Source organism: Arctopsyche grandis, chromosome 3 (genome assembly GCF_051622035.1).
Source record: "Arctopsyche grandis isolate Sample6627 chromosome 3, ASM5162203v2, whole genome shotgun sequence".
In the NCBI taxonomy this organism is placed as follows: Eukaryota; Metazoa; Arthropoda; class Insecta; order Trichoptera; family Hydropsychidae; genus Arctopsyche; species Arctopsyche grandis.
Window position 1 is genome coordinate 21,809,632 of NC_135357.1, and position 25,916 is coordinate 21,835,547.

At 34.3% G+C, this 25,916-nt stretch overlaps 3 protein-coding genes across 4 annotated transcripts; 1 reads left to right on the top strand and 2 right to left on the bottom strand.

Moving 5' to 3' along the window:
- Positions 1–171: 171 nt before the first annotated feature.
- Positions 172–3,237, bottom strand: LOC143909160 (uncharacterized). Its single transcript, XM_077427061.1, has one exon. The coding sequence runs from the start codon at positions 3,235–3,237 to the stop codon at positions 172–174; it is 3,066 nt and encodes a 1,021-aa protein (XP_077283187.1).
- Positions 3,238–7,349: 4,112 nt separating this feature from the next.
- Positions 7,350–9,465, top strand: LOC143909885 (death-associated protein 1). Its single transcript, XM_077428139.1, has 2 exons — positions 7,350–7,533; positions 8,112–9,465. Exons 1-2 carry the CDS (start codon positions 7,482–7,484, stop codon positions 8,363–8,365), a joined length of 306 nt encoding a protein of 101 aa, XP_077284265.1. The 5' UTR covers positions 7,350–7,481; the 3' UTR covers positions 8,366–9,465.
- Positions 9,466–15,639: 6,174 nt separating this feature from the next.
- Positions 15,640–24,868, bottom strand: Galphas (G protein alpha s subunit). Of its 2 annotated transcripts, XM_077426891.1 has the most exons (11): positions 23,108–24,868; positions 21,588–21,885; positions 21,304–21,361; positions 19,691–19,829; positions 18,145–18,306; positions 17,724–17,941; positions 17,516–17,644; positions 17,251–17,430; positions 16,970–17,168; positions 16,707–16,887; positions 15,640–16,594 (listed from the first exon to the last, which is right to left on the bottom strand). In XM_077426891.1, the coding sequence occupies exons 4-10, from the start codon at positions 19,808–19,810 to the stop codon at positions 16,741–16,743; spliced, it is 1,155 nt and encodes a 384-aa protein (XP_077283017.1). In that variant the 5' UTR covers positions 19,811–19,829; positions 21,304–21,361; positions 21,588–21,885; positions 23,108–24,868; the 3' UTR covers positions 15,640–16,594; positions 16,707–16,740. The 2 variants fall into 2 exon arrangements, with proteins under 2 accessions (XP_077283017.1, XP_077283018.1); XM_077426892.1 differs by lacking the exon at positions 21,304–21,361.
- Between the last annotated feature and the right edge of the window lie 1,048 nt (positions 24,869–25,916).

The following is a 25,916-nucleotide window of genomic DNA, read 5'->3' on the forward strand; positions in this document are numbered from 1 at the left end:
ATGTTTAAATCAGGAGATTGACTTTCCCCAGAACAGAAGTATTGATGACATCCGGAACAATGACCTTCCCAGACAGATGTGCTGTTGACTGGTCTTTCCGAAAGCAAGAACTGTTGAGCACCGGAAGTTGACCTTTGTTAAAAAGGGCAATGATGTGTTGAGATAAAAATATTATTCTTTTTCAGAACATGATGATAAGTTGTTGTCATCGATGGGAAGAACAGCCAATTTGGAAATGGCCCTTCTCGTGATTCCGTTTTTTGTTGTTAATTCTGCTACTCTGATTAATCTGTCTCCGCCTGGATAGATTTGTCTGACTCTGCCTAAAGCCCATGCAGTTGTTAGCAGTCCCTCTTCTTTTATCACAACTAAATCTCCAATTTTTTGTTGTTTCCATTTATTTCTTATTTGTAATGCCGAAATGTAATCCAGTGACCATCTATTCCAAAATTCAGAAGTTGCCTTGGTCATCTGAAGATATTGATGTTTGATATTAGTGGTTTCTATTACTCTTGATTGAGGAATGGCCAATAATGGTCGTCCAATTAAGAAATGACCGGGAGTCAAAGGATTAAGGTCTTTAGGATCATTTGATATGGGTGTAAGAGGACGGGAGTTTAGACATGCTTCTATCTGTGCAATTACAGTTGCCAATGATTCGAACGTTAAATTTACTGAATTTATTATTCTTTTTAGATGATACTTCAATTGTTTAACGGCCGATTCCCAAATATCTCCCATGTGAGGTGATCGAGGCGGAATAAAATTCCATTGAATGCCTTCCGTAAACGCATAACTAATTATTTGATTAAAGGAATTTTCTGAAAATAAATTCTGCAATATTCGACCTAGTTCTCGCTTGGCTCCGACAAAATTTGTCCCGTTGTCCGACCACATGATAGCTGGCTTTCCGCGACGCGCGACAAATCGTTTAAAACAATTCAAAAACGCAACTGTAGTTAAATCGCTAACAACTTCCATGTGTACTGCTTTTGTTACGAAACAGATAAAAATGCAAACATAACATTTGGTGATTTTGGAGTTTCTCAAAGTTCCATTCTTAATTGCAAATGGACCGGCATAATCAACCCCGTAATGATGAAAAGGAGATTTTGGAATTATTCGAGACGATGGTAAGTCACCCATCAATTGACCTATAATAATAGGTTTACTCTTAAAACATGTGATACATTTACGTAATGTTCCTTTAATGGTGTTTGTTCCATTTAAAAGCCAGTATTTTTTAATGGTATTTGTTCCAGTAAAAGCCAGTAATCTTTTCTCCGCCACACATAAAGAATTACCTAAATCATTTGGTGAGCTTTTAAATGGTAATTTAACTGAGAATCTCCCTGATGGTAGTCTCGAAACATTATCTTTGAAATGTTGTTCAGATTTGGTTTCCTCTGACGATCTCGGAAGTATTTCTGGTACTTCTTCAATTTCCCATAATTGCTTTACTTGATTGTTTAATTTCGCTATTGATAAGTTACATGTAATTGATGATGATTTTAATGTTGGAATCCTTCCGGAAATAATCCACCCAAATTCTGTTTCGAACATGGTGGGCTGATTCTGCCCTAAATCTACTTTCTCTGTCTTTAATGTTTTCCAAAATATGTGTGCTCCGAGCAAAACGTCAATTTGACCTGGTTTATGCCAATATTTATCGGACATGTTGATATTTTTAGGAATATTTAAAATCGATTTATTTATATTTTCGTTTGGCAACATTCCGGTAATTGAATTTAAAATTAAGAATGTGATATCCGATGAAAAATTAGAGACTTCTGAATTAATTATTGTATTTATTGAATTTGTTGTGTTTGTTGTCACACCTTGCAGCATAGTTATTGGTATGTGGACATGATTCTGTTTTATTTTCAAATTCCTAGCTAATTTGGCTGTAATATAATTAGTTTGAGATCCTGGATCTAGTAGAGCTCTACACTTATGAAATTTTCCGTCATGATCCTTTAAAAGAACTGAGGCGGTAGCTAGTAAGGCGTTGTGAAATGTACCTATGTTTGTATATGTTTGAGGAGAGAAGTTTGTTTCTTCAACAATAGATGTTTGTGGGATATGTAATAGTGTATGATGAGCCCTATTGCAATCTTTACAAGTGAATTTTGAATGACAGTTTTCCCACATGTGACCACTATTAAGACATCTAAAACATAATTTCTTTTCTGTAGCAGATCGTCGTCTCTCTAGTGGCGTTTGTTTTGTTAAAATTGGACAGCTAGCTGTAAAATGTTCTCGATCGCAAAAGTGACAACGTTTTTTTTTAATACTTTCAAAATTTCTAGTTTGTCTATTATATGTTCTTACAGAAAAATCATTATTATTTTGATAAACTGGTTTTGAATTACTTGCATCTATTGATTGTAGTACTGAGCAACGATTTTCTAAAAAATTTTTTAATGAATCATAAGCTGGCATGTCTTTGTTTGGTAAGGTATTCTCCCATTCGATTTGCATTCGTAAGGGTAACTTAGATAATACTATGCATATTAATATGCTATCCCAGTGCTTTATTGGTTGTCCCATTGTTTGTAATGTTCGTATATTTATCGTTATTTCGTCAATTAAATGACGTAAATCTGTGTAATTTTCCCTTTGAATTGCCCTTAAGTTAAACATTGAATTTATTTTTGTTTTAATTATCATCCTAGAATGATTATATCGCTCTACTAACAGTTCCCACGCGATGGTGTAATTTTCTTCCGTATTTTCTAGTCCTTGAATGACTTGCATAGCTGAACCTTGTAGTGATTTTTTAAGATAAGCAAGTTTTGATATATTATTTAGATCAGAATTATTATGAATAAGTGAAATGAACATGTCTCTGAATTCACCCCAGGATTCTTGGGTGCCAGTGAAATTAGGTACATTTAGGGGACATAAATTAGTTACGTTTGTTTCCGAAAAAAAATTTTTTTTTTGTTTTACGATTTGTCTTGATCTATCATCAATCATATGATTAGCCATATCCGTGAATTCATCATAAGCCTTAAAATATCTGTTTTCATGCATATCTCTATCTTGTTCATTTTCAAAATCACCCAAATTTATACCCAACTGTGCCTCTTCGAATTTTCCTTTATAAGTTTCTACCAGTGATACCTTACGCTGAATTACACCCAAACTTGGACAATCTTTTAATTCTTTTATAGCCTTTGACAGAATTTCATATGCTTTGGATCTATTTTTTTTTAATACTTCGTAACTAGCCATGATGTTGAGAAAAAAAGTAATAATAATAAAATAACTTGATTATTATAGATGTGTGAAAATGTGATGTTTCGATTTATTCGGTTATTGTTGTAATGTTGTGTATTTTCTAGAATGTTGCAAGTATAAATTGTTGTAAAAGTATACTATATCTATTTTATCGTCGTGAAATTTCATTTACGAAAATTAAAGTAACTGTTCATTTATAATCTATATTTATTTAGTAAATTTACAGTTTTACTAATTTAACTTAAACTTTATAATTGGATTCCTAAATTAATTTATTTATCTCGTACTTATATGTACATACATATGTATAATTGTCACCTGTTTAAAATGACAAACATGTACATGTAATCGATCTACGCGACTCACGTACAATATTTAGAACAATGTGACAAATCTGTCCCAAAAGGAGAACTGTTCAATATTCAAATTGAACAACAGAAAACTATTTAAAAAAATTCCATATTCGCACGAAAGCGTGAAATACTTAACAAATACCTAATACCGCTCAAGATCATTCACCTTCATGAAGTCAGAATTGAGGGCATTAGTATTTAAAGTTACTGGATTTCTATGAAATTACCAACTCGTGAATCTAACAAAGCTCAAGATCGTTCGTATTCACGAAGTCAGAATTGAGGAAGTTAGTATTCAGAAGCAGCTGAATATTCGCACGAAAGCGTGAAATACTTAATAAACACCTAATACCGCTCAAGATCATTCACATTCATGAAGTCAGAATTGAGGGCATTAGTATTTAAAATTACTGGATTTCTATGAAATTCCCAACTTGTGAATCTAACAAAGCTCAAGATCGTTCGTATTCACGAAGTCAGAATTGAGGAAGTTAGTATTCAGAAGCAGCTGAATATTCGCGAACGTGAACAATAATCGTAACTTTTCTATATAATAATTAGAATTAAATGATAATACAAAAAAAGAAACAATCGTTCACGCGAAAGCATTCATGGAGGAAATTATTATTTTATGTATTTAAAACTGTATCATCAGTAAAATTTTTGGCAACCCTAACGCACAGAAGCAGAAATATGTATACACAATGGAATAAATGTGACAATAATTCGGACAGAAAGGAGTGATCATTGACTTATGTTGGCTCTTGCAGATAAAATCATGCAATCCGTTTCGAAGGACCATGGAAAATTTTGTAATTGAGTAATAATGACTCCTTTCTTGTCGGTTTTACTTTCCTTTATTACAAGAAATAGAAGAGGGACTGCCGGCTGGTGTATGGTGATTGGCACATCACCTATTGAATGTTTAACTGATACCAATTATTAAATGAATGCCGTGCACCGTCGGTAGCCCTCTGTTTATACATTTATAATATATCAGGTGGGGAGCGACCATAACAATATGAAGATTGTCCAATTGTTGTTTGGGAATGGAAAACAAGTCAGTTTTTGTATCTTTGGTTGGGAACTTCTTAAAAAAAAACAAAGTTTCTATGACGACAATTCAATTGGTTGAATATTATATTTTTTTCGATTCAAATAAATTTAATAAAAAATCAAATGAATATTTACTATTAGATCCGCCATGTTTATGCTGTTTATGATACAAATACTGAGCGAAGCCGGGCGAAACAACTAGTCTAATATATAATTTCGAAAGAGACTTTGTATGTATGTAAGGTTTAAAAGTTTGGGTGGGAGCATCGAAAACAAAAGTTTCTATGAGGACGATATTGATTCCGCTTTCGATTTCAATTCCGTTTCCGGGTTTCTTTTTCAATTACGTTAGCAGATTCTTTTATCATTTCCGGATCCGGACGCCTTTTTCAATTCCGGATCCCGATTTCTGTTTCAGTTCCGGATCCCGATTCCTTTTTCAGTTCCGGATCAGGATTATTTTTTCAGTTCCGGTTCACTTATATATAAAAAAAAACATTCATGTCTGATTGGCTGCCATCAAATATAAGTTTTTTTCGATTCAAATAAATTTAATAAAAAACAAATGAATGTTTACTATAAGATTAACCATGTTTAAACCGTTTATATTATAAATAACGAGCGAAGCCGGGTAAAACCACTAGTAGATAATATTTTATAGTTGAACAGATCATGTGTCAATTGTCTTGAAATAATAAAGATAATGAAAAATCAAATAAATTTTAAGAGTAACATCTAGTGTTTTATAAAGCTTTTAAAAACAATTATTTCAGATTGTCAATTAAAAATAATTTCGTGTGTTGTATCAATTATATTATACAATAATATTATACAATGAAAGTAATTAAATACCATATGTTATTCAACCATCGGCAAATAAGATAAATAGGAAGAAAAATCACCACGCAAGTTTTTGAAAACTACGAGGAAGTTCTCGATATCGTAAATTTAAAATGTGCTCGTATAAAGGATAGTGGGTCACGAGCCACACTTTTGTGACTGCTTACTCAGTAAAGACGGGTAAAACTTATTCAAAATGTGGCGATAAATAGTCGACTGGCTTTGTCAGGATTTGCAGTGAAAAATCCAAAGACCATTTCGCGCGCGATTTATAGTTACATACACACCCAACTTTATTTTCATCGTATTGCAGTTTGAATACAAAAACATTCATTTTACACGGGCAGATATCCCCAATGTCACAAAAGTATTGCATACCACGTTGCTAGCACCAAAGATTATGTCCATGCATGAAAGATTAATCATTTATATGTATTTACATACATATGTACATATAATATGTTCATTTGACCATCTTAACGGAAAATACTGGAACTATTATTAACTGTTAATTTATTTTATTGCAATATTTCAAATAAAGTAAAAACATTGATACCATATTCTTTACTATCAAAGGAGTGTTGACTTCCAAATATACCAAATTTAAATTAATATATTTATTAAGAGTAAATTATCCTATGTACATACCAGTGGCGTAGCTACCGCGCCCGCAGACCCCGCAATGCAGGGGGGGCACCGAGACCTGGGGGGCGCCACGAAGCGTGCCTTTTTCACTGATTTTTTAATTTGTTCTGTAATTTTTTTGAAATAACTTTTTTAAAAACTTCTCTTATTTTTCAACCTATTTGTACTATATGTATGTGTATGTACTATATGTATGTACATACATTATTATACATATTTTGAATTCATCTTCATTATGTAATTGATCTATGACAATAGGGCTAGAAAACTGCCGTCTTTTTCCATCTTTTGAACGCCAGTGCCACTTCAACCTATTTGCTGAGAATTCTCTTATTCTTGTATATATTTTTTCAATGTGTAAACAATAAAACAAAATTATATGATTAAAACCAATAAAATTTATAAATTTATAAATTTTTCGCTATCACCATTATTAACTAGTGGGAAGTTTTTACGGAAAATTCACCATCAGTTACTTCAAACAGATTGTGCACTGCTTGTTGGTCGTCCAGATTAAACTATTAATGCACTTCGATATATAGGTACATATACCGATACATAAAAAAGGTATAAATTATTAATTTGGATAGCTATTTTGCTGTAAGTAAATAATATGAATATAAGAGGGGGGCACCAGGAATAGAAATATTTTGCGGGGGGGCACCAGGAATTCACGCTACGCCACTGGTACATACATATATTTAAAATGGACTTCAAATGAAATATAACGCATAATATCAGCACCTTAATTTAAACCGACTTATTAGGGACAAGATATTATTACTTTTAATACATTTTAAGATTTCAAATGCAATATACATATAATATGTAATAAAATAAAAAAGTGTGCTATATACAACGTAGCTCACAAAAAAAGCAGCTATCTTTAAGCAAAAATCTATAATTGAATTTCCAAATAAAAAGAATAATGTAATATTGATCTTCATGTTTTTATACATGTATGTATGTAAATGAAGACAAATAAAAATGATTCATACTGAATGTCTTTTGTCAATTGTGATTTTTTCGATTATCCGGATTTTTCATAATCCAGACTACCTTCATCCCCAATTAGTCCGGATAAAAAATACAAGGTTTGTATTGCATATGTATGTACATAAAATTGTATGCATGTACACATAAATATTTTTTAAATAATATATAGACATCTATGTATTAGTAGCCAAAGCACTTTCAAAGCAAATGGAATGTCTTTTCATAAAATGGTGTGAAACCAAGATGTTATTCTGTTTGAACACGCACGACAACTGCTGTTCCACGTCGACCACGTCGTCGACAACAGGGCGAGCGTTGCTTTAGAACAGAGCCTACTCTTAAAACGTCATGTCTTCAGGAGACGAGTCCACCAAACTGAAAGCTGGCCACCCGCCAGCAGGTAATCCTTTCACGCTAATATCTCGCTAAATCAACCTTCAAATATATCATATTTACATGTTATCTTTTGTTCCCTCCTCCTCCTCATCCTGTATTTACACCCCAAATAGCTCCCTAAGATAAATGTCATTTTACCTTAAAAAATACTTTACACTAAAATCATTACGATTTGAGTGTGTCATTATTAAAAATATTACACCATCGGCTATACTGCCGATATTGCAAAAACCACTTAGTAAACCAGAGTTGTGCATTGTGCAATGTACATATTTATCTGTATTGGGTACATTCTTAATATGCAACGTTTTAATGCAATGCACTGGTAATGCTAATGATTTCCAGTGTATATTTTAATTGAAAAAATTAGATTATGAATATTACATTCACATCTTCTGTACAAATTGTTGTTCGTTTGCATTTTGACAGTCATACCTTAAAATACTTCTGATAATATTAATGAGTCACTTCACAATAACACATTAAATACACAGAGTTTATCAGTACTAAGTCAATTATAATTGTAATGAAAGAGCGATGATCTCGCTAGTTACTTTGCTATATATTTGTGAATATTTTCAGTGAAAGCCGGTGGTATGCGAATTACCCAGCATAAGGAAGGTCATGGAAATAAAACGCCTAAAGAAGTTGTTGGTGACGTGACTGGTTTATCAGGTCCATCAAACATTCCAGTGAATCCAACAACCGTCGGCGGTGCTCCAGCGAAAAATGCTACTGAATTTGTGTTAGAAGCAGCTCAGGTCGCTCACACACCGAAACCCCCGGCCGTTCACGCTCAAAAGCCACATGGCAACATCCACCAACCAAGGAAGTGAAATGATATTCATAAATCAATTCACAAAATAAAAAAAAATATAAAAACAAAAAATTATATACATAAGCAATCAATTCCTGGCATGTACATACTACAAATTCTTACAAATTGATATATGTGAGGGTAATGCATATTGTTTTCAAAATTTAGACTATGATACGGATCGTACCCGAGTACCTTTTCTGATTTTTTAATAATATACACACATGTACATACACAAAAATACATATTACATGTATATACATATACATATATATGAGTAGAACTTTTAAAAATTTTATTTTTGATATATGTTGATAACCTTTGGTAGCAGCCAATCGGCAAGTGTGATTGCGTAAAATCGTAACACCTATATAATTTTAATTTGTGATGTTTCTACTCTGATGTTATGTTTGGCGTTGATTGATTACTATAAAAAAAATCCACTTAAATGATATGGTTGATTAGTGCTAATTTTTCTTACAAAATGTGATAATTAAGACTTGTGTGCTCGTTGAATTAATCCAGGTAGACTGATCAAAAGCATGAATTGTTACTGTTTTCAGACTGTTTTGGTTTATATTGTCGTTCATATTTTGACAAGTGTGTAGGCTGGCGTTTGCACAATTGTCCATTTGGATATTTTTCTGGCATTAATGAAGTTTTATTGTTGCATTTATTACTGATAAATGATATTTTATTTTTCTTTTATGGGACCATTTTTTATTACAATTACATTTTATTTTCTTGAGAAAATTTTTAATTGAGTCATTTTTTTTTTGTGCAATAAATTTAAAATTATTTCTTTTTGATTTACCATTTTGACTTCTATGTACATTTGCGACAATTTTCATTTGGTGAAATAAAAACGAAAAATTTCAATTGTGTCTTATTTTTTTCCATCCCAATTGCAAACTCCCTGAAAACCAACAGACATCAATTTTTGAAATAAAAATGAATTCCTCATATTCACAGTTGGTATATTAACTCACTATGGGCCAAAATTTTTAATATAATTTCATACAAATGCCATCAATAAAGCGTGGTTTCTGAAAACCCGTCGATTCTGGGTCCAATATTTTGGAAACCCGTCAGGTTTATTATTACATAAAAAATTGTTATTAAAAGTTGTTTTATTTTACTACCTATAATATAATATTGTTGCGTAGGGGTGGGTGGAGGATCCAAGTAAAAGGCCAAAGTCGTGTCAGCATTTATTGGTGATTAAGGAGATACACACACTGACAGTGCTCCGTCCAGAATGTCTTGATATCGCCGAAGTACCGCCTTATAACGGTCCGGTCGCTCAAGGCGTCCGGTTACTTCCCTATTGTTTAGGCATGTACCCGGATATGTATTCCCACGACACCCAGTCCCATGGTATCGGTCACTTCTGCGAAGGGACCAAATAGCGGCCACTTCGGTGGCCATTGTTTAGCCTACATGCACTTAAGAGTCTAGAAATAATCCTTGAAACCAATTATAACGGTCACACGGTCTCTGGGATGCTACTCGGCGGTGTACGTAACAATATTTAACCCTTTGGTGCTGAAGTCTTTTCTGTTGAAAGCCCACTACTCAGTTTAATTTCATTCTTGTTTTTTTTCGAAATATAGCTAGTTGAATTAAAATAAATTGAATGTAATAATTCATTTTGATTTTTGCAAAATGTATGTAGTTTTAAAACTTGAAATTCTAGATATAATACCCGTACCCGGGAGTTATAAACCAGAGTCCTGGATCCGGGTTTGAGGTCATTACCCAGTGGGTTTGGATCCGGGTTGAATCGGGTCCAGAAACCCTACGTAGCATACTCAAATTCAAATTGAATATTTCATACAAATGTATAACACAATGATTGTTGATCATTTATTACATGAAAGTATATTAAAATTAATACAAAATTGAATACAGCAATCACTAGTTTAAAAAATACTGATACGATCATTTATACGGTCGAAGACTAAAGCCCGGACCCAGAGGATGCCGCGTATTGTTCAATTGTTGTAAATGCATTGTTGAAGGTTCGCCGACCGTTTTTTTTTTGGACTCTAGCTTTGTAAACGGAGCTAAACCACCTCGATTCCAGGAAAAAGCACGGTGTCTATCTAAGACAACTCCAAGGAAGCTGTATTCCAACTTTCAATTTAATTGATAGAAAGGTTTACGAATTATACATATTTAATTTACAAAACCTATTATATTTATATATATAAATACGCATTCTCGCAGTTTTAGGAATATTCAGGCCGTCCATAATGAGTCAACACAATGTAAATTCAATTTCACTGTAAGTATGTGAACAAATGCGATGAGTACACGAATAAAATAAAATTCAATTTAATAATTTTCTCTATTTCATCATTAAAAATAAGCTTTCACAAAGATGACACCTTATTAACAATGATTTAATTTCACACATAATATTACAGTTCATTTCATCAACTGATATAACATATATATATATAGATATAGATATATATAGATATATATATATATATATATATATATATATATATATATATATATATATATATATATATATATATATATATATATATTTATATATATATATATATATAGATAAATATATATATATATATATATATATATATATATATATATATATATATATATATATATATATATATATATATATATATATATATTATATATATATATATATATATATATATATATATATATATATATATATATATATATATATATATATATATATATATACATATATACCAAATTAAAGCGACTACCATGTGTATGTGTATATGTGCATATGTTTGTATATACACTTATTACTTATACATAATGTATGTACGTATTTATGCACAAACATATGCACGTGTATATATTTATAACAAATTATTGAATCGAATAGACATTTTTTTTCAAGCTTAAGTCAAATGAAAGCGATCCATTGGCCTAAAACAAACAAAAAAAAAACACCTCCCGTTACAACGGAGATCACAATATTATAACAAATCCAGTTTCAATCCGAAAAAATAGAACACAACATATGTATGAAGAACAATACAACCACAATTTAAACGCCTCGTATAAAAATAGCACAGATCGAAAACAATAAAATGAACGAAATTAGAAACACACGCATACATTATGCATATATGAATTGTTTTCACTTGACTTCGCCACCTATTATTTATCATAGGTTTTCAATATAGAATTAAAACAAACACAAAAAAAATAAAAGTCGAACTCTTCCGAGGTGCCATTTAGAAATCATCAATAAGAATGGCAATCGTATCTTCACTTTCAAATCTCAATCTCTCAAGAAACCCTCTTTTCGCGAGTACTTGTATAATATACGGGGTGTGTAACAATATTCACAGGTAAAGATCGAAATTAGACGACCAAGAACGTACGACGACATTCAATCTCTCAACGCATTACAGTTTGTTTATGTTTGATGTAAGTAAAATAACAAACATCCACAAAAATCGTCCAATACGCCTTTCTCTCGGCATATTAAATACTCCTTGCTGTTTAATCACTGAACTTTACTATCGAATATCATTCTGTGTGTATATGCAAGGGAAACGTATCCTAGGCTTAATAATTAAAGCCATATATTTATGTGTATGTTGTGTGTGTGTGTATTTTATATAACATCATAAAAGAATTTCTCAATAAAATAAAAATAACAAATAATCTAATCATAATTATAATAAACATTTCAATTCGAAAAAAAAAAAACAATACTTGTGCTCTTTCTACATACATACACTGAATTTCAACGTCAGTGTATTGCACAATAAAATTTAAAAAGAGATTCAAGCGTATCTTTATAATCATCACAAAAAATTGGCATATAGTACAACTGTCTGCGGCCACGGCAGCAAACTTGCGATGTCCTACAGATTAAATCAGTGACACTTTCATCATATAGTTGATCAATAGAGCCGTGGTCAACGCCAGATACATATATATAAATATACTACGCGTCGAATAATCAATGGTGATGAAGTGACTCGGGCAAAATTGTACGACCATCATCAGAAATCTTTACATTCGCATATATTTAGAAAAAAAATTACAACTTTTAATACTGCTACTCATACGAAAGACTTTCAAATGTACGACTCGCTCAAAAGTGATACGATTCGCAACACACGAGTCGAATAATGACAGAACATGTACGTACTATGCGGAAATATATTAATCGTACAGATAGCATTCCCAATAAAAATTTTCAGTAAATATATTGAATACATATGTCAGTGAATAATAAAAAGACAAGCCGGGTTGCGAAGTCCACAATTTTCCTTATACATATCAATATTTTGAAACCCTGTGTTGGAAAGTTTCCTACGTTTGCCTGATTGTGTTCAACCACGAACGTATGTGTGTAAATATAAACTTGAATACAATTTTGTTCATATATATATATGTGTATATTATAAATGAATTTTCCCCGTGACATGTCAAATAGTAAGCTATAATCATTCTTCCTTAAGTCATCCTTAAACAACCCCTACGTATGTGTCGCTGTTTATACTAAAAATCATCTTCGATCGCGTACTAGTTAATATAATGTGAATGACACTTACGGACATGTCAAAAATGATTTTTAATACGGTACCGACGAGTTAGAGCGTTGACATTCACATTTCTTTCATCGTAGATAGATAAATAGACTGTATTGATTGCATAATATACAATTATGTACATTGAATATATTTAAATAAAGACATTCCAGAAATGGGATCTGAATCTATACTATAATATGTTCTTAACAAAATATTTCGAAAAGTTAAATTTTCTTTACAGCACATGGTAGAAATATTCAGACGGCTACTTGAGCGAGAAGATGTAATAAAAATTGCTTTATTCACTGTTTCTAAACAGGCAAAATTACCCTCATAAAAAGGTATAATTAATATAAATAGTAGATCGTTTAAAATATTAATGAGTAAATTTTTATGATTTTTCAATATAAAACCACATTATCATCTACTTTTTAACAAAAATTTGAAAATGTATAATTACATGAAAAATATCGTTACATTTAACAAACTGAATTTTCAGAATAGCAGTCATTACACTGAAAATGATAAATTTACACCTTCTGGCTCATTTATGACATTGAATATTATTAAAAGAAAAATCATACACTTACAAGAAAAATTTATATATAAAAATAAAATAATTAGCGTAATGATTTAATCCATCTCTTTTCAATAGTTTCCTACTAATTCTTAAAAGAAAAACAAGATGTTAGTAAATTTATTTTTTATGTGTATTAGTTTTACATTTTTTTTTTTTAATAATAACATAGTAAAAAATCCAACACAGAAAACATAACAAATCAAGCAAAAGCATCGAAAGCCTTATTATTCATGTTTCAAGATTTTCGCCACAAAACTGTACATTAATAAAAAGAAAAATTGAGTCAATCGCCTTCCAAAAAATTAAAATCTATTCTCAAGATATACATATGTATATGTGTGTATATATATATATATATATTTATATATATATATATATATATATATATATATATATATATATACATATATATATATATACATATATATATATATATATATATATATGTATATATATATATATATATATATATATATATATATATATATATATATATATATATATATATATATATATATATATATATATATATATATATATATATATATATACCAATTATATACATCAAACATAGCTCAGCCCTACAAAAAAAAAGAAATGTTACTGCAATACACCAAAAGTCCCCGAAAAAACCTAACTTTGCACTCGCAAAACAACGAGCCAACGATTCGAAAGAAATATCTAAGAGACGAAAACAAATCAAACACACAGAAGCGTCTAAACATTATTAAAAACTATTCTGTTTTACAATTGCATTTTGTCTACTTTAAAAATCCATTATGAGAGTTTATAAGAAAAAAGTCGTCTACTGAAAGATGCACCCACGTATCAACCTTGACACAAAACTGAACGTGATATAATAATATATATATATTGTGCGTACAACTCGTCCATTGGGAACTTTTTTATGCGAACATCATGCTCTACGAGCCCATCAATAATTATTTTATTTACAATAATGTTTAATGACTAGCGACAGTTGATCTGAAATTAAAATGGCACATCTACACTTTTCCTTTTGTGTATTTTTTGTTGTAGATTGATAAAAATATTGAATTTGCACAAAAATATTCCATTCAACTGAATTATTTATATATGTATATAACAAATGCATACATAAATATGTATATAATTAAGTTCAGTTTCATAAGCTAGTGACACTATGATACAATAACGCTCACACATTCATTACAAGGGATAGATTCGAACAATTGGAATCTTGACAGGTCGATACAAAACTAAGTGGCATCTCACATTTAGTAGAAATAAAAGATCTACTAAATATACATTAAAGGTTTCACGTACTGAAACGAAAGAATACTACAGCGGTAGAGAAAGTATGATAATTTACAATCACATTCAGTTATTTTCAAATATGCAAACTAGCTCTCACCAAAGTGAACTAACCAAACAAGCAATTGATGTTTAAATCATCAAAAAATGTTTCATCTCTCCATTCTATTAATGATCATACAACACTCGGCCTAGCAACCAATGCTTTCGTCAAAACTACAAATAAAAATGCAGTGAATTCGAATTCCATGGTGTCGATGCAACGAATCGTCCTAAAACATTATACATACATATATACCCAATTTGACGATACCTAATACACATCTAAATAATAATCGAATTTTGTTCTTAAATCTCAAAACTCTGAATGACCAAAATTAGATTAAATAAAAAAAAATAACAAATATAATATATATATATATATATATATATATATATATATATATATATATATATATATATATATATATATATATATATATATATGAAATTCTGTATTTACATCACATAATAAAAATGGGAGTGGGCTTTCACATCTGAAACGATTTCCCAATACAACTACGTTAAAAAAGTTCAGTGTACGTATCAAATTATTGGCTAGTATTATATTCAAAATGTCGATGTGAACTCAATAAAATAATAATGCAAATAATAAAAAAAAAATACTGAATATTGGTTTAAATGATTTAAATATATGTCTAATTTGTCCGCATATTCATCATTTGTGCGATATTAATATAAACAACGATTAAAAATTGTATTAAAACGAGCAAAAAATAAAAACAGATCTAATAAATACGATGCAATTAAATACATCAAACATTTGGTGTGTGTACCGAGAAGAGGATATATTTTTTTGGATAAACGTTAATTTGTCAAGCAGATCATGATAATACTAAGGCAATACAATCTCGACAAAAGTAACACACATATAAAAGACATACATATATATAAGAAACAGGCGAGACAATTTCGATCACACGATGATTAAATGAATTATATTATGTATATATAGAATATTAAAATCCAATATCACTCCTGTTTATTTATAGCTGCCAGGTTAGATATTCACGACAAAAGCGAATATTATTATGCAAACAAGATCAATCAGTATATATATGTAATTTATTATATAGGCGTACGTGAATGATGACAAAAAACAACAATGAAAATTTTTAAATTACATACACAAAATGTTCCAAAATGACGAACACAATTTGTTAACAAAACATCTCTCAACACTTTCCATTTCCAATTAATTAACATACAACTATATTCACAAGTGATTAAATTAATACAACTAATAATAAAATTATGATAACTGTAATAATGCCATAACAAATATATAATAATCCACAATAAAAATAATAGTAAAAATCGAAGAACTCATAACAACAATATTAATAATATACATATCTATTGAGGAAAAACAAAATAAAGGTAACATCGATTGGTGTGTCAGCATCAGCGACAATATTCTTTTTTTATAATTCTAAAAACTTCTTATCCTACGAATTTATACAATATATAAACTCACAATATTTTGTTAATAATAATCATAATTAAAAACAAAATATGCAAAATATAAGTATTTAAAACGAAACTATGTCTGGCCCACATCTGCATCAGAGCATTGGATATACGGGTAGCAGATCCATCTCCGTTGATTTCAAATATAAATAAATATATATATGTATATGTATTTACTTCTTCTCACAAAAAATAAGATTTTATAAATATTAAGAAGTGACTATTCACTTTGTGTCGGTCTGTTGCGATGACCGTCACTCATATGTGATTTCCTAAGACAGAGCTGCAACAAAATAACGAGTATTAAAAATACGAAGACCAATTTGATCTGAAAACCAACCTACATATGTAAATACACACGTAAACACTGAGACTTGACAAATAGAACCACAAACCTGTTGTGTGCAATGTGAGGGTGAGGAGGGGCAGTTACAAGAGTTCATACTGGCGCAAATGCATCCTTTGTATGATATCACGGCAATCATTGAACACCCGCTTGATGTTCTCCGTGTCCACGGCACATGTGAAGTGAGGATAGCAGTAGTGTTTGCCATCACCGGACGCCGTACTGATGCGCTGATCATGATCAAAAACAATCTCATCAAAAATCACGTCAACCTACGTATGCATGTACGTCAATAACTAAAACAATACTCACAAGAAACTCATCGCGAATAAAATACTTGGCACGTGCGACATCAGGATGTTCACGTGAATCAGGACACGCATCAGGTGGCGTGTTGTAACGCGTGAATTCAGCAAAATAGTCTTCCAATCTGGACTTGCCGGCCAACACTTTCTCCGCCAGCAAGTCTTGTTTATTCAAAAAGAGGATCACAGATATTGTACGCAACCATCTGCAATCAAATTCATGCATATTGTCAAAACACACGTATTTCTCTCTGATTTGTCACAAATTAAATCACTAAAGAAATTCACCTATTATTCCAAATGCTTTTGAAGAGCTCTAAAGACTCTCGTAAGCGATTTTGAGTGGGATCCTCCCGGAGCACCATATTGTAAGAGGAACAAGCTGTCACAAAAATGATGGCAGTAACGTCATTAAAACACTGTATCCACTTACGACGTTCATCCCTCTGTCCCCCAACATCAAACATACTAAAATAATAAAACGAAAAATAAACTCGAATGAAAATCATTAAAGAAAGCATTGAAATCAATAAACATGAATTGAATAACTCACTGAAAGTTGACTTTGTCTACAACAAATTGTGTTTCAAATATTCCAGATGTCAAAACTCGGCACCGTAGTATATCCTGTTCAGTGGGTGTATAGTTTGGCTGTTTAATTATATGAACTTGATCAAGAAAGCTGAAAAAATCACGCAAGTTTGATTAAAACGAATAATATACAAAGCATACGATACTATTGGTGTTTTCATGCTACTTACTACTTGGCGCAGTCAATTAGTTGATACTCATTAGATCGTTCAAATGTTGAACAAACTCCACGATCTTTCCAAAGTGCTTCCGTGTGAACATAAAACTCAGTAGGATAATCGAAATCCGGCCCAGAAGCGACATCTTGAATATAATCAACACGTGCACGATTTTCTGGATGTTCAAGTGCTATCGGTGGAGTTAGAGTGCTCATAGCACCAGTTATTGTCTAAAAAAAAAAGTTAAAATAAATTCATTGCATCAAAGCTTGGTTTGGAAGTTCATTCTATAACTATGCATTATTAGTAAACTGATTTCATTTATATTTAATGATACTACCATCTTAAATTGTCAAATATAGATAAAAATCTAATAACAGAATGAATTCTCAAGACAAACAGTGTATCGTTACACATAATATTATAAACATACAAGTATTGCATCTCTAATATTCTTCTTAATATCTTCAATCTTTTCTTTGCGTTCTTTTTCTGAAAAGCCATTCACGTGAAGAATACGCATCTGTTTCACTATGGTAGATTTTCCTGATTCTCCAGCACCCAAAAGCAATAAGCGATGGGTGGCTCGATAAAGCTGAAAACATATAAATAAAGTTAATTAAGTTCAATATTCAAAGAAATAAACGATACCGGAATATAATTTTATAAACATAATATCCCTCTTCTGTCTGTCTGAGATAACCCTCGCTGTACTATAATAGTCATTTCGATTCGACATACATATGTATATCACAGCTAAACCACTGCCAAAACGTATATACGAATACAATAACACAAGAAAAAACTTATATATATACTATTTGCTACCAATGTTTCCTTTTGGCAGAGGATTTACCGCCATCTATTGAAAATTTATTTAATAAATTAATTATTTTTTCTATTTGTGTTTTATAATGTTTACATCTAGGTACATAGGTAGGTAGTTTTTAACTTTTTTTTTCATATTAACCGTTTGCCCGCGGCCGTCTTCTATGGAAGCTTTGGGCGACAAGTCTGTACCGCGGCTATCTTCCATAGAATTTCTGAACTTTTCACGGGATTTTGAGCCTTAGATGCGCCTATTTCAACTGTTTTAAGGTTCAAAATTGGTTGAATATATTACTGAGATTGAATGCCATCTATTCAATTTGCTTAAAATGAATAGATGGCATTCAACCAGTCAAAAATTAGTTTTTTGTGGAACCATGCTGAAACCTCGTTTATGTGACGTCACGTCTTCATACAATTATGAAGAATGATTATTTGACAATTAATCCATAACTACGAGATATATTATGTATTTTATTGTTTAAAATAATACTTTGTGTTAATTAACATATCTGGTTACTTGAGTAAATATTAAAATCTGTATTTAAGGTCGAAAACTCGATTGCCAAATTCGCGAAAAAGGTGCAGCGTACAGGGCTTGTTCGCTATATTTATTGCCGCGGGCAAAGGGTTAAACAATTATATATAAATATTAAATTAAATATATTTAAATTTAACTTAATATGCCAACACCCATGCGTTGATATGTCATCGGGTACAGCACTGGTTTTATAATAAAACTGACAAATATAAAAATAGCACCTCCTTTTTCGTACTTTATAACTGCAAATTACTACACATATACATATAAATATAGTATAGAAGAGTTGCATCACATATTTAACGATTCAATACATGAAAATAACTAAAAATAGAATAAGTTCATTAATAAACACACATCATTCAAAATGGATGAGACTACATAAATATTTACAGTGTTCGTAAAACATCCCATCTTCGAGTACAAAGTGGCAATATTCAAGAGCTAAGTAATTGTTTGAAGTTTAACGCAATTCACACAAATACCTGATACTAAAATGTTTAAAAACAAGAAATTATGAGCGTTGAATCGTCTGTTATGTACGCTATCCATATAGAGTGAAAAATACACATGATTGAAGTGATCATCGAACTCGGTAGTATTTTTTTACCTGTTTATCTTTTTGCAGTTGTCTAGTGATAGCATCACTGCGGCGCTTCTGCGATTTAAGATCATCCACATCACCCGCCTCACCACCACCCTTGCCGCCTGGGGAACCAAAGCACCCCATAGCCGACCACGCCGCCCACCTGTAAATAAAATGAAATAATCAAAATTTACAACACGCCAAATATATGTCATTATTACAGTGTCGCTAAGGTTTTTTTTATAATATTTTCGCTATAATATTCTCACACAGCCAACAGCGTCTTTTAGAATTAACGTAGAAGTCGCTGCACTTGAAAAATGAACTACGAGGCCTAAATATGCATATGAATGTAGATGAACACAAAAGAAAAGCCACGACAAAGGAAAAGTCGTATTCAAAATCATACTCAAACGATTCCTAAAAATAAAATGAACGAGCCGAATTTAACTTTTAGGAAAATAATCAATAAGTATTGGACTAAAAATAATATGTATGTATACAATGCACATATACGAATATAAATAATGCACGATACAATATATTAAATATAATGTAAAAATGCCGATTACAATTCATAGCAACGCACGCACTAGACATTTCTCAACGGAGATCACCACACAACCGACGACAGTGTCCTACTAATGAAAATCCCCAAATTTTTTTACTGGAACGTCTACCGACAACGAAACTGTGAAACTGTGCAGACTGAAATGACCGAAATCCGCGTCGGAAAGACTCATATAACCAATATATAGAAATGTTCACCTTCGCTACGGCGATTTCACGCGCGTTTAGTTCTGCCACATTGCTGTTATTTTCACAAAGATGGACAGTCACATTGTGATGTTGCGCTTTGAAAATATTTTTCTTTTATCGACGATGGTCGGTCGGTGTTCACTTTCTGCGGGAAACCAACGTGGTCACTGTCGTTATTCGGCTTATTATGTTATAACGACCTTGTATGGAGTCTATACAGACGCGGCGCGGTACACAATACACACCGCTCATTACGTATAATCAATTTTACATTGTTTCGTTCAACCCAACAAACGACTTCACATTTCGAGGAGGGGATGAGAAACAGCGTTCTGAGAAATCACGTGGCATCTGGATGCATTTTCATCCATTTACAAACACCGACCGATGACCGCAAAGAACAAAAATCCCAACACTGGCGGAAACAAATTCATCGGAACATCTACAAATTCAAAGGCTACTTCATTTCACTATAATAATTAACATGATACCGTAAATAATTCGACCAGAATGTGAAAATATTATAATAATACAAACGGTCATAAAATACTCATTGAAAACTTTATTGATGTTAATTCAGGGGTGAATATTTTAAATCAGCATTCAAAAATCTTAAACTCACATCATACGATCACAACTTTTGATTAACTTTGGGCTTCAATTAAAATCGACAATTATCAACAATTAAAAATAAGCAATAAGTAATTGTTAATGCAAACTTTCACCATTGAAAAAAATTTGAATATTTTGTTAATAGAAAAGATTAATAAAAATAAAATAAAAAAGTAAAGTCAACCGAGAAGGAAGGAAAAATCCAACCAGCATTAAATACGTAAGAATTATATAAAAGTAAGTTTATGCTGAAGAAGTAACATCACCTCTGAATTAAAGTAGCGAATCGGCAGCCGACGTATAATTTACAACAGATAGCGGTTCCTAAAAACAGAAAAGAAAAACAAAAAAGCAAAATAAAAATAAAAACTTTCTTCTAATGTAAATTTTATATAAAACAAAAACAAGCGAATAAATATAATAAAACACATGAATGTATGTACTATGAAATATATGTAGATATATATATTGAATGAATCATGATATCATCTAGCAAAACTAAATAATACAGTGAAACGGGGGGGGGAGGTTGGGACTCGGAGATTCTTACCAGCAGGTGGGTGTGGAGTTGTCGGGCGTCTCCTGCGGCAGGGATGGAGTGTCGGCGGGCCCGGCCCCCGCCGCCGCACCCGTGTTGCTGCGTGCCACGCTGACCTTCTTGCGCACCTCTGTCAGAACATCACACTCGGCGGCAGGTCGCTGCTGGTGCGACACTTCACTTACAAACTAACCACCGTCCCAAGAACAGTCGGAACCGAACCGTCGACCGTCAAGTATCTGCTCACTAAGTTCACTCGAGACTTCAGATTTTTGCGGCCGTTCTTTCCATCGCACTGTCAACGATCACTCTGCAAAAATCAAATTACACTGTCAACATCCCAGTTCATCCAATTCTGTTGCGGATTAAAATTGTACAATTTATCAGTGAATGTTTATATGTATATGTGATTTTTATCGGTACTTGAATTAATCAGACAATAAATGTATACATTTATTATAATATCAAGGCAATATAGGCAAATAAAAAAAAAAAGTCATAAATACTATTCGTCAAATCTACTATAGAAGTCGTATGTCAATATTTATTAAAATTTCTATACATATTTAATTTACACTATTATTAAATGATTTTTGAGTGAAAATTATATACATAGGTTCAAGTTTATTTAAGGGTTGTGTGAAATCATGTGTGATTTGAAATCGAGATGGACTTGTTTATTATCAAAACAGTATAGAACGGTTTAACGATTAATCTAACGTACTGATCGATCGGCTTTAGGCTAACTATGCAAACGTTTCTCGTTTTTGTCGAAATCGTACGATTAAAAACTTGTTTTGGAACTTGCGGAACAGCCGAGCGGTGACCTTTTCTTTTGGTTTACATTAAAGATTCCAAGGTTGCCCAAACCAGACCGGGCGGCGGACGAACCTCGTTCAATAAAAATTCCAAAAACATACGAAATTTGCGTAATTACACGCTATTCGTGAAAATAATCCATGATCGATTCACACACACACACACACACAAATTTAATTTATGAATTTACACCCGACGGCAATCATAACCGGTGAAATCGAATTCACACTCGTGATGAAAATCACCGATAAGATGCAGCAAAGCCGGCTTTGCCGTCGAGGATACCGGCCGACCGGCCGAACCAAACCAAAAACTGAAAGGCGAAGAGATGTTTACATTCCATAGTTAAAGATAAACAGACGTTAGATAGTATGTAGTCTAACGTGGAACGGATGTGGGTGAGAGTTCTTCGATGACATGTTCAAACGTCAAAGGGGTCATAGTGTGTGGTGGAGTAGAGTGGAATGGAGTGAAGTATGAGGGAGTGGAATGGAGTGGAGTGGAGTGGAGTGAAGATCGGAGATGGAAGAGTGAGTGCAATGGGTTGGGTGGGGCGGAGAGGGGCGGAAAGGGGCGCACTTTTGCAAAGGAGACTCCACTGTTTACAAAGAGGGCGTATCGGGGGGGGCGGGGGTGAGGAGAGGCAGACGGCGGGGGAGTGGGGTGAAGTGGGGTGGGGTGGGGTGGGGTGGGGCGGGGTCGCGAGGGCTCACCTGCAACTCCACGGACGTCTTCACTGGGGTGCGGTGCGTTCGAGTGTGCGTGTGCCAGTGTGCCAGTGTGCCAGTGTACGAGTGTGCGAGACTGCGAGCGCGCGTGTGGGTGGGTGTGAGCGGCACGAGAGCGAGCGAGCGCGCGGCGAGACGAGGAGCGCGCGTGCGAGCGAGAGGGGGCAAACGGGCAGAAAGACGAGCGACGAGCGACGGGCGATTGGCGATCGGCGATTGGCGACGAGCGACAGGGCGGGCGACAGACAGCCGACAGCCGACAGCCGACAGCAGACAGCAGACAGCAGGCACAGCCAGCGCCCACCTTCGCCGTCCGCCGTCGGACCCACTGGCTGGCGCTGTCGGCGCCTCACACCGACACCAACCTAACCGCTGAAAACCTTTCGATTCTATCTTCCGCTTTTTCGCCACCCCCTTCATATACGTTCAAAACCAGGAGTACAATCACTATTCTGACTCCCGACACTTTCCCACAATCCGACTTCAACTTTTGTACGAATATTGCACAATGTGTAATATCCGGAATCGATGTCCATGATCTCACATAATTCCCCGGTGATTATTGCCCACAAAGTGATCGCCCAAAAGTCACTAAAATCTCTATAACGGAACATCTGGCAACCGAAAATTTCACTATACTGTTGCGTAGGGGTGGGTGGAGGATCCAAGTAAAAGGCCAACAGTCGTTGCACAGCATTTATTGATGATTAAGGAGATACACGCACTGGCAGTGCTCAGTCCAGAATGACCTTATGGAGGATGAACGAATGAGACGACTGGCATGTTAATGCACGTGTTTATTATATGACAGCTGAAGACAGAGTGAGTAGCGGCTCTCCGAACCCAGCCGGGTTGGTCCCCACTCGCAGGAAGGCAACCAAACTCGACCATGTCGTATAAGCGAGCCGCCACATCACTCCCCCCCCAGCATCAGCGCTACCAAAATTACAAAGAAACAAATTTTACAAAAGAAAAAAATTATTGTTACACAAAGAGAAAAAATTATTACGTGGGGAGAAAAAAAAATTGTTGACGTGGGTCATCCGCTGTGTACATAGGTGTACCGCCCTGAATGGTCGGTAGATTCGAGGGCGGTGACGTCGCGAGCAGGACGGTGGGTGGTCCGATGGTCGCGCCGATGCGATGCGATGCTGCGGCGGCGCCGCTCTTCCGAGGCTGATGTCGGTTGGTGGGGCGGCGGGGGCGGCAGGGGCATCGATGTGGTTGATGATACTCCGAGCTGGACTGTGAGTCGTTGTGGCTCGTGGAGGTGTTGTAGCGCTACCGCCCGTCTCGGCGTGACGACGCTCGTAGGGACGGACGGGGCCTTGATGATGATGATGATGATGATGGTGCTGAGGTGGTGTATGTCTTGTGGTGCTGGATGACCGTTCTATGTGTAGTGGATCGCGCATGACTCCACATCCAGCTGTCAAGATCGTCGTCTCATTCGCTCCCCCATTTTTGTAAGCACCTGTCATCGACGTTGTGGCTGGACGTCGGTAGGTAGGTAGGTAGCCGTGTCTGCTCGTTTATTGTCACCCGCGGGCCGCGACGCGTGTTGTGTTGATGGCGATGGGGGCGCGGCGGGTAGCTTCCTCGCCTGGCTCGGCGAGGCAGGGATGAGCGGCATGTTGAAATTGATCGAGGCTGCGTGGCTCGATGTCGGGGGTCACCAGTATGGAGGATGAACGAATGAGACGACTGGCATGTTAATGCACGTGTTTATTATATGACAGCTGAAGACAGAGTGAGTAGCGGCTCTCCGAACCCAGCCGGGTTGGTCCCCACTCGCAGGAAGGCAACCAAACTCGACCATGTCGTATAAGCGAGCCGCCACAACCTGATATCGCCTACGTACCGCCTTATAAGTGGTAGATCTATCAGGACGTCTAATCTGTTTACCTACTGTATAGTCACGTATTCGGATATGTATTCCCATGGTATGAGAAGTGCAATTATTGTTTAGCTTCCTTGCACTTAGCCTGTCGCTAATCCTTGAAACCACTTATACCAGTCGCACGGTATGCTTTTAGTTAATCCGTTAACAGATAATCTTTGAACGGTCACACAGTCTCTGGGATTCTATTCGCTTAATCCGCGGCGTACGTAACAATACTAACGATAATAACTATCATATTGTTACGTACACTGCCGAGTAAGTGCAATCGGATTAGGCCGAGTAGCATCCCAGAGACTGTGTGACCGTTATAATTAAAGCCCGGACCCTGAGGGGGCCGTTTATTGTTCAAATGTTGTAAATGCATTGTTAAAGGTTTGCCGAACCTTTTTTACAAAGCATTTACAACAACTGAACAATAAGTGGCACGCTTCCGGTCCTACCTCTAGTTATAATTGGTTTCAAGGATTATCTCTGGACTAAGTGCAAGTAGGCTAAACAATGGCCACTGAATTGGCCGCTATTGGTCCCTTCTCAGAAGTGACCAATACCGTGGGACTGAGTGTCGTGGAAATACATATCCAGGTACATGCCTAAACAATAGGGAAGTAACCGGACGGAGAAGATGTCCCGAACGACCGATCCGGTACTTAGACGATATCAAGATATTCTGGACGGTGCGCTGCCAGTGTGGGTATCACCTTAATCACCAATAAATGATGTGAAACAACTTTGGTCTTTTACTTGGATCCTCCACCCACCCCTACGCAACAATATTAACGATAACTCGAGTGCCAAATATTCCGTATTCGCGGTTTTCATAGTAAGAATTATCTTTTTGGCGATCGCAATGTGCGTAATAATCCAATTACCTATTTCCCCATCGAACTTGAG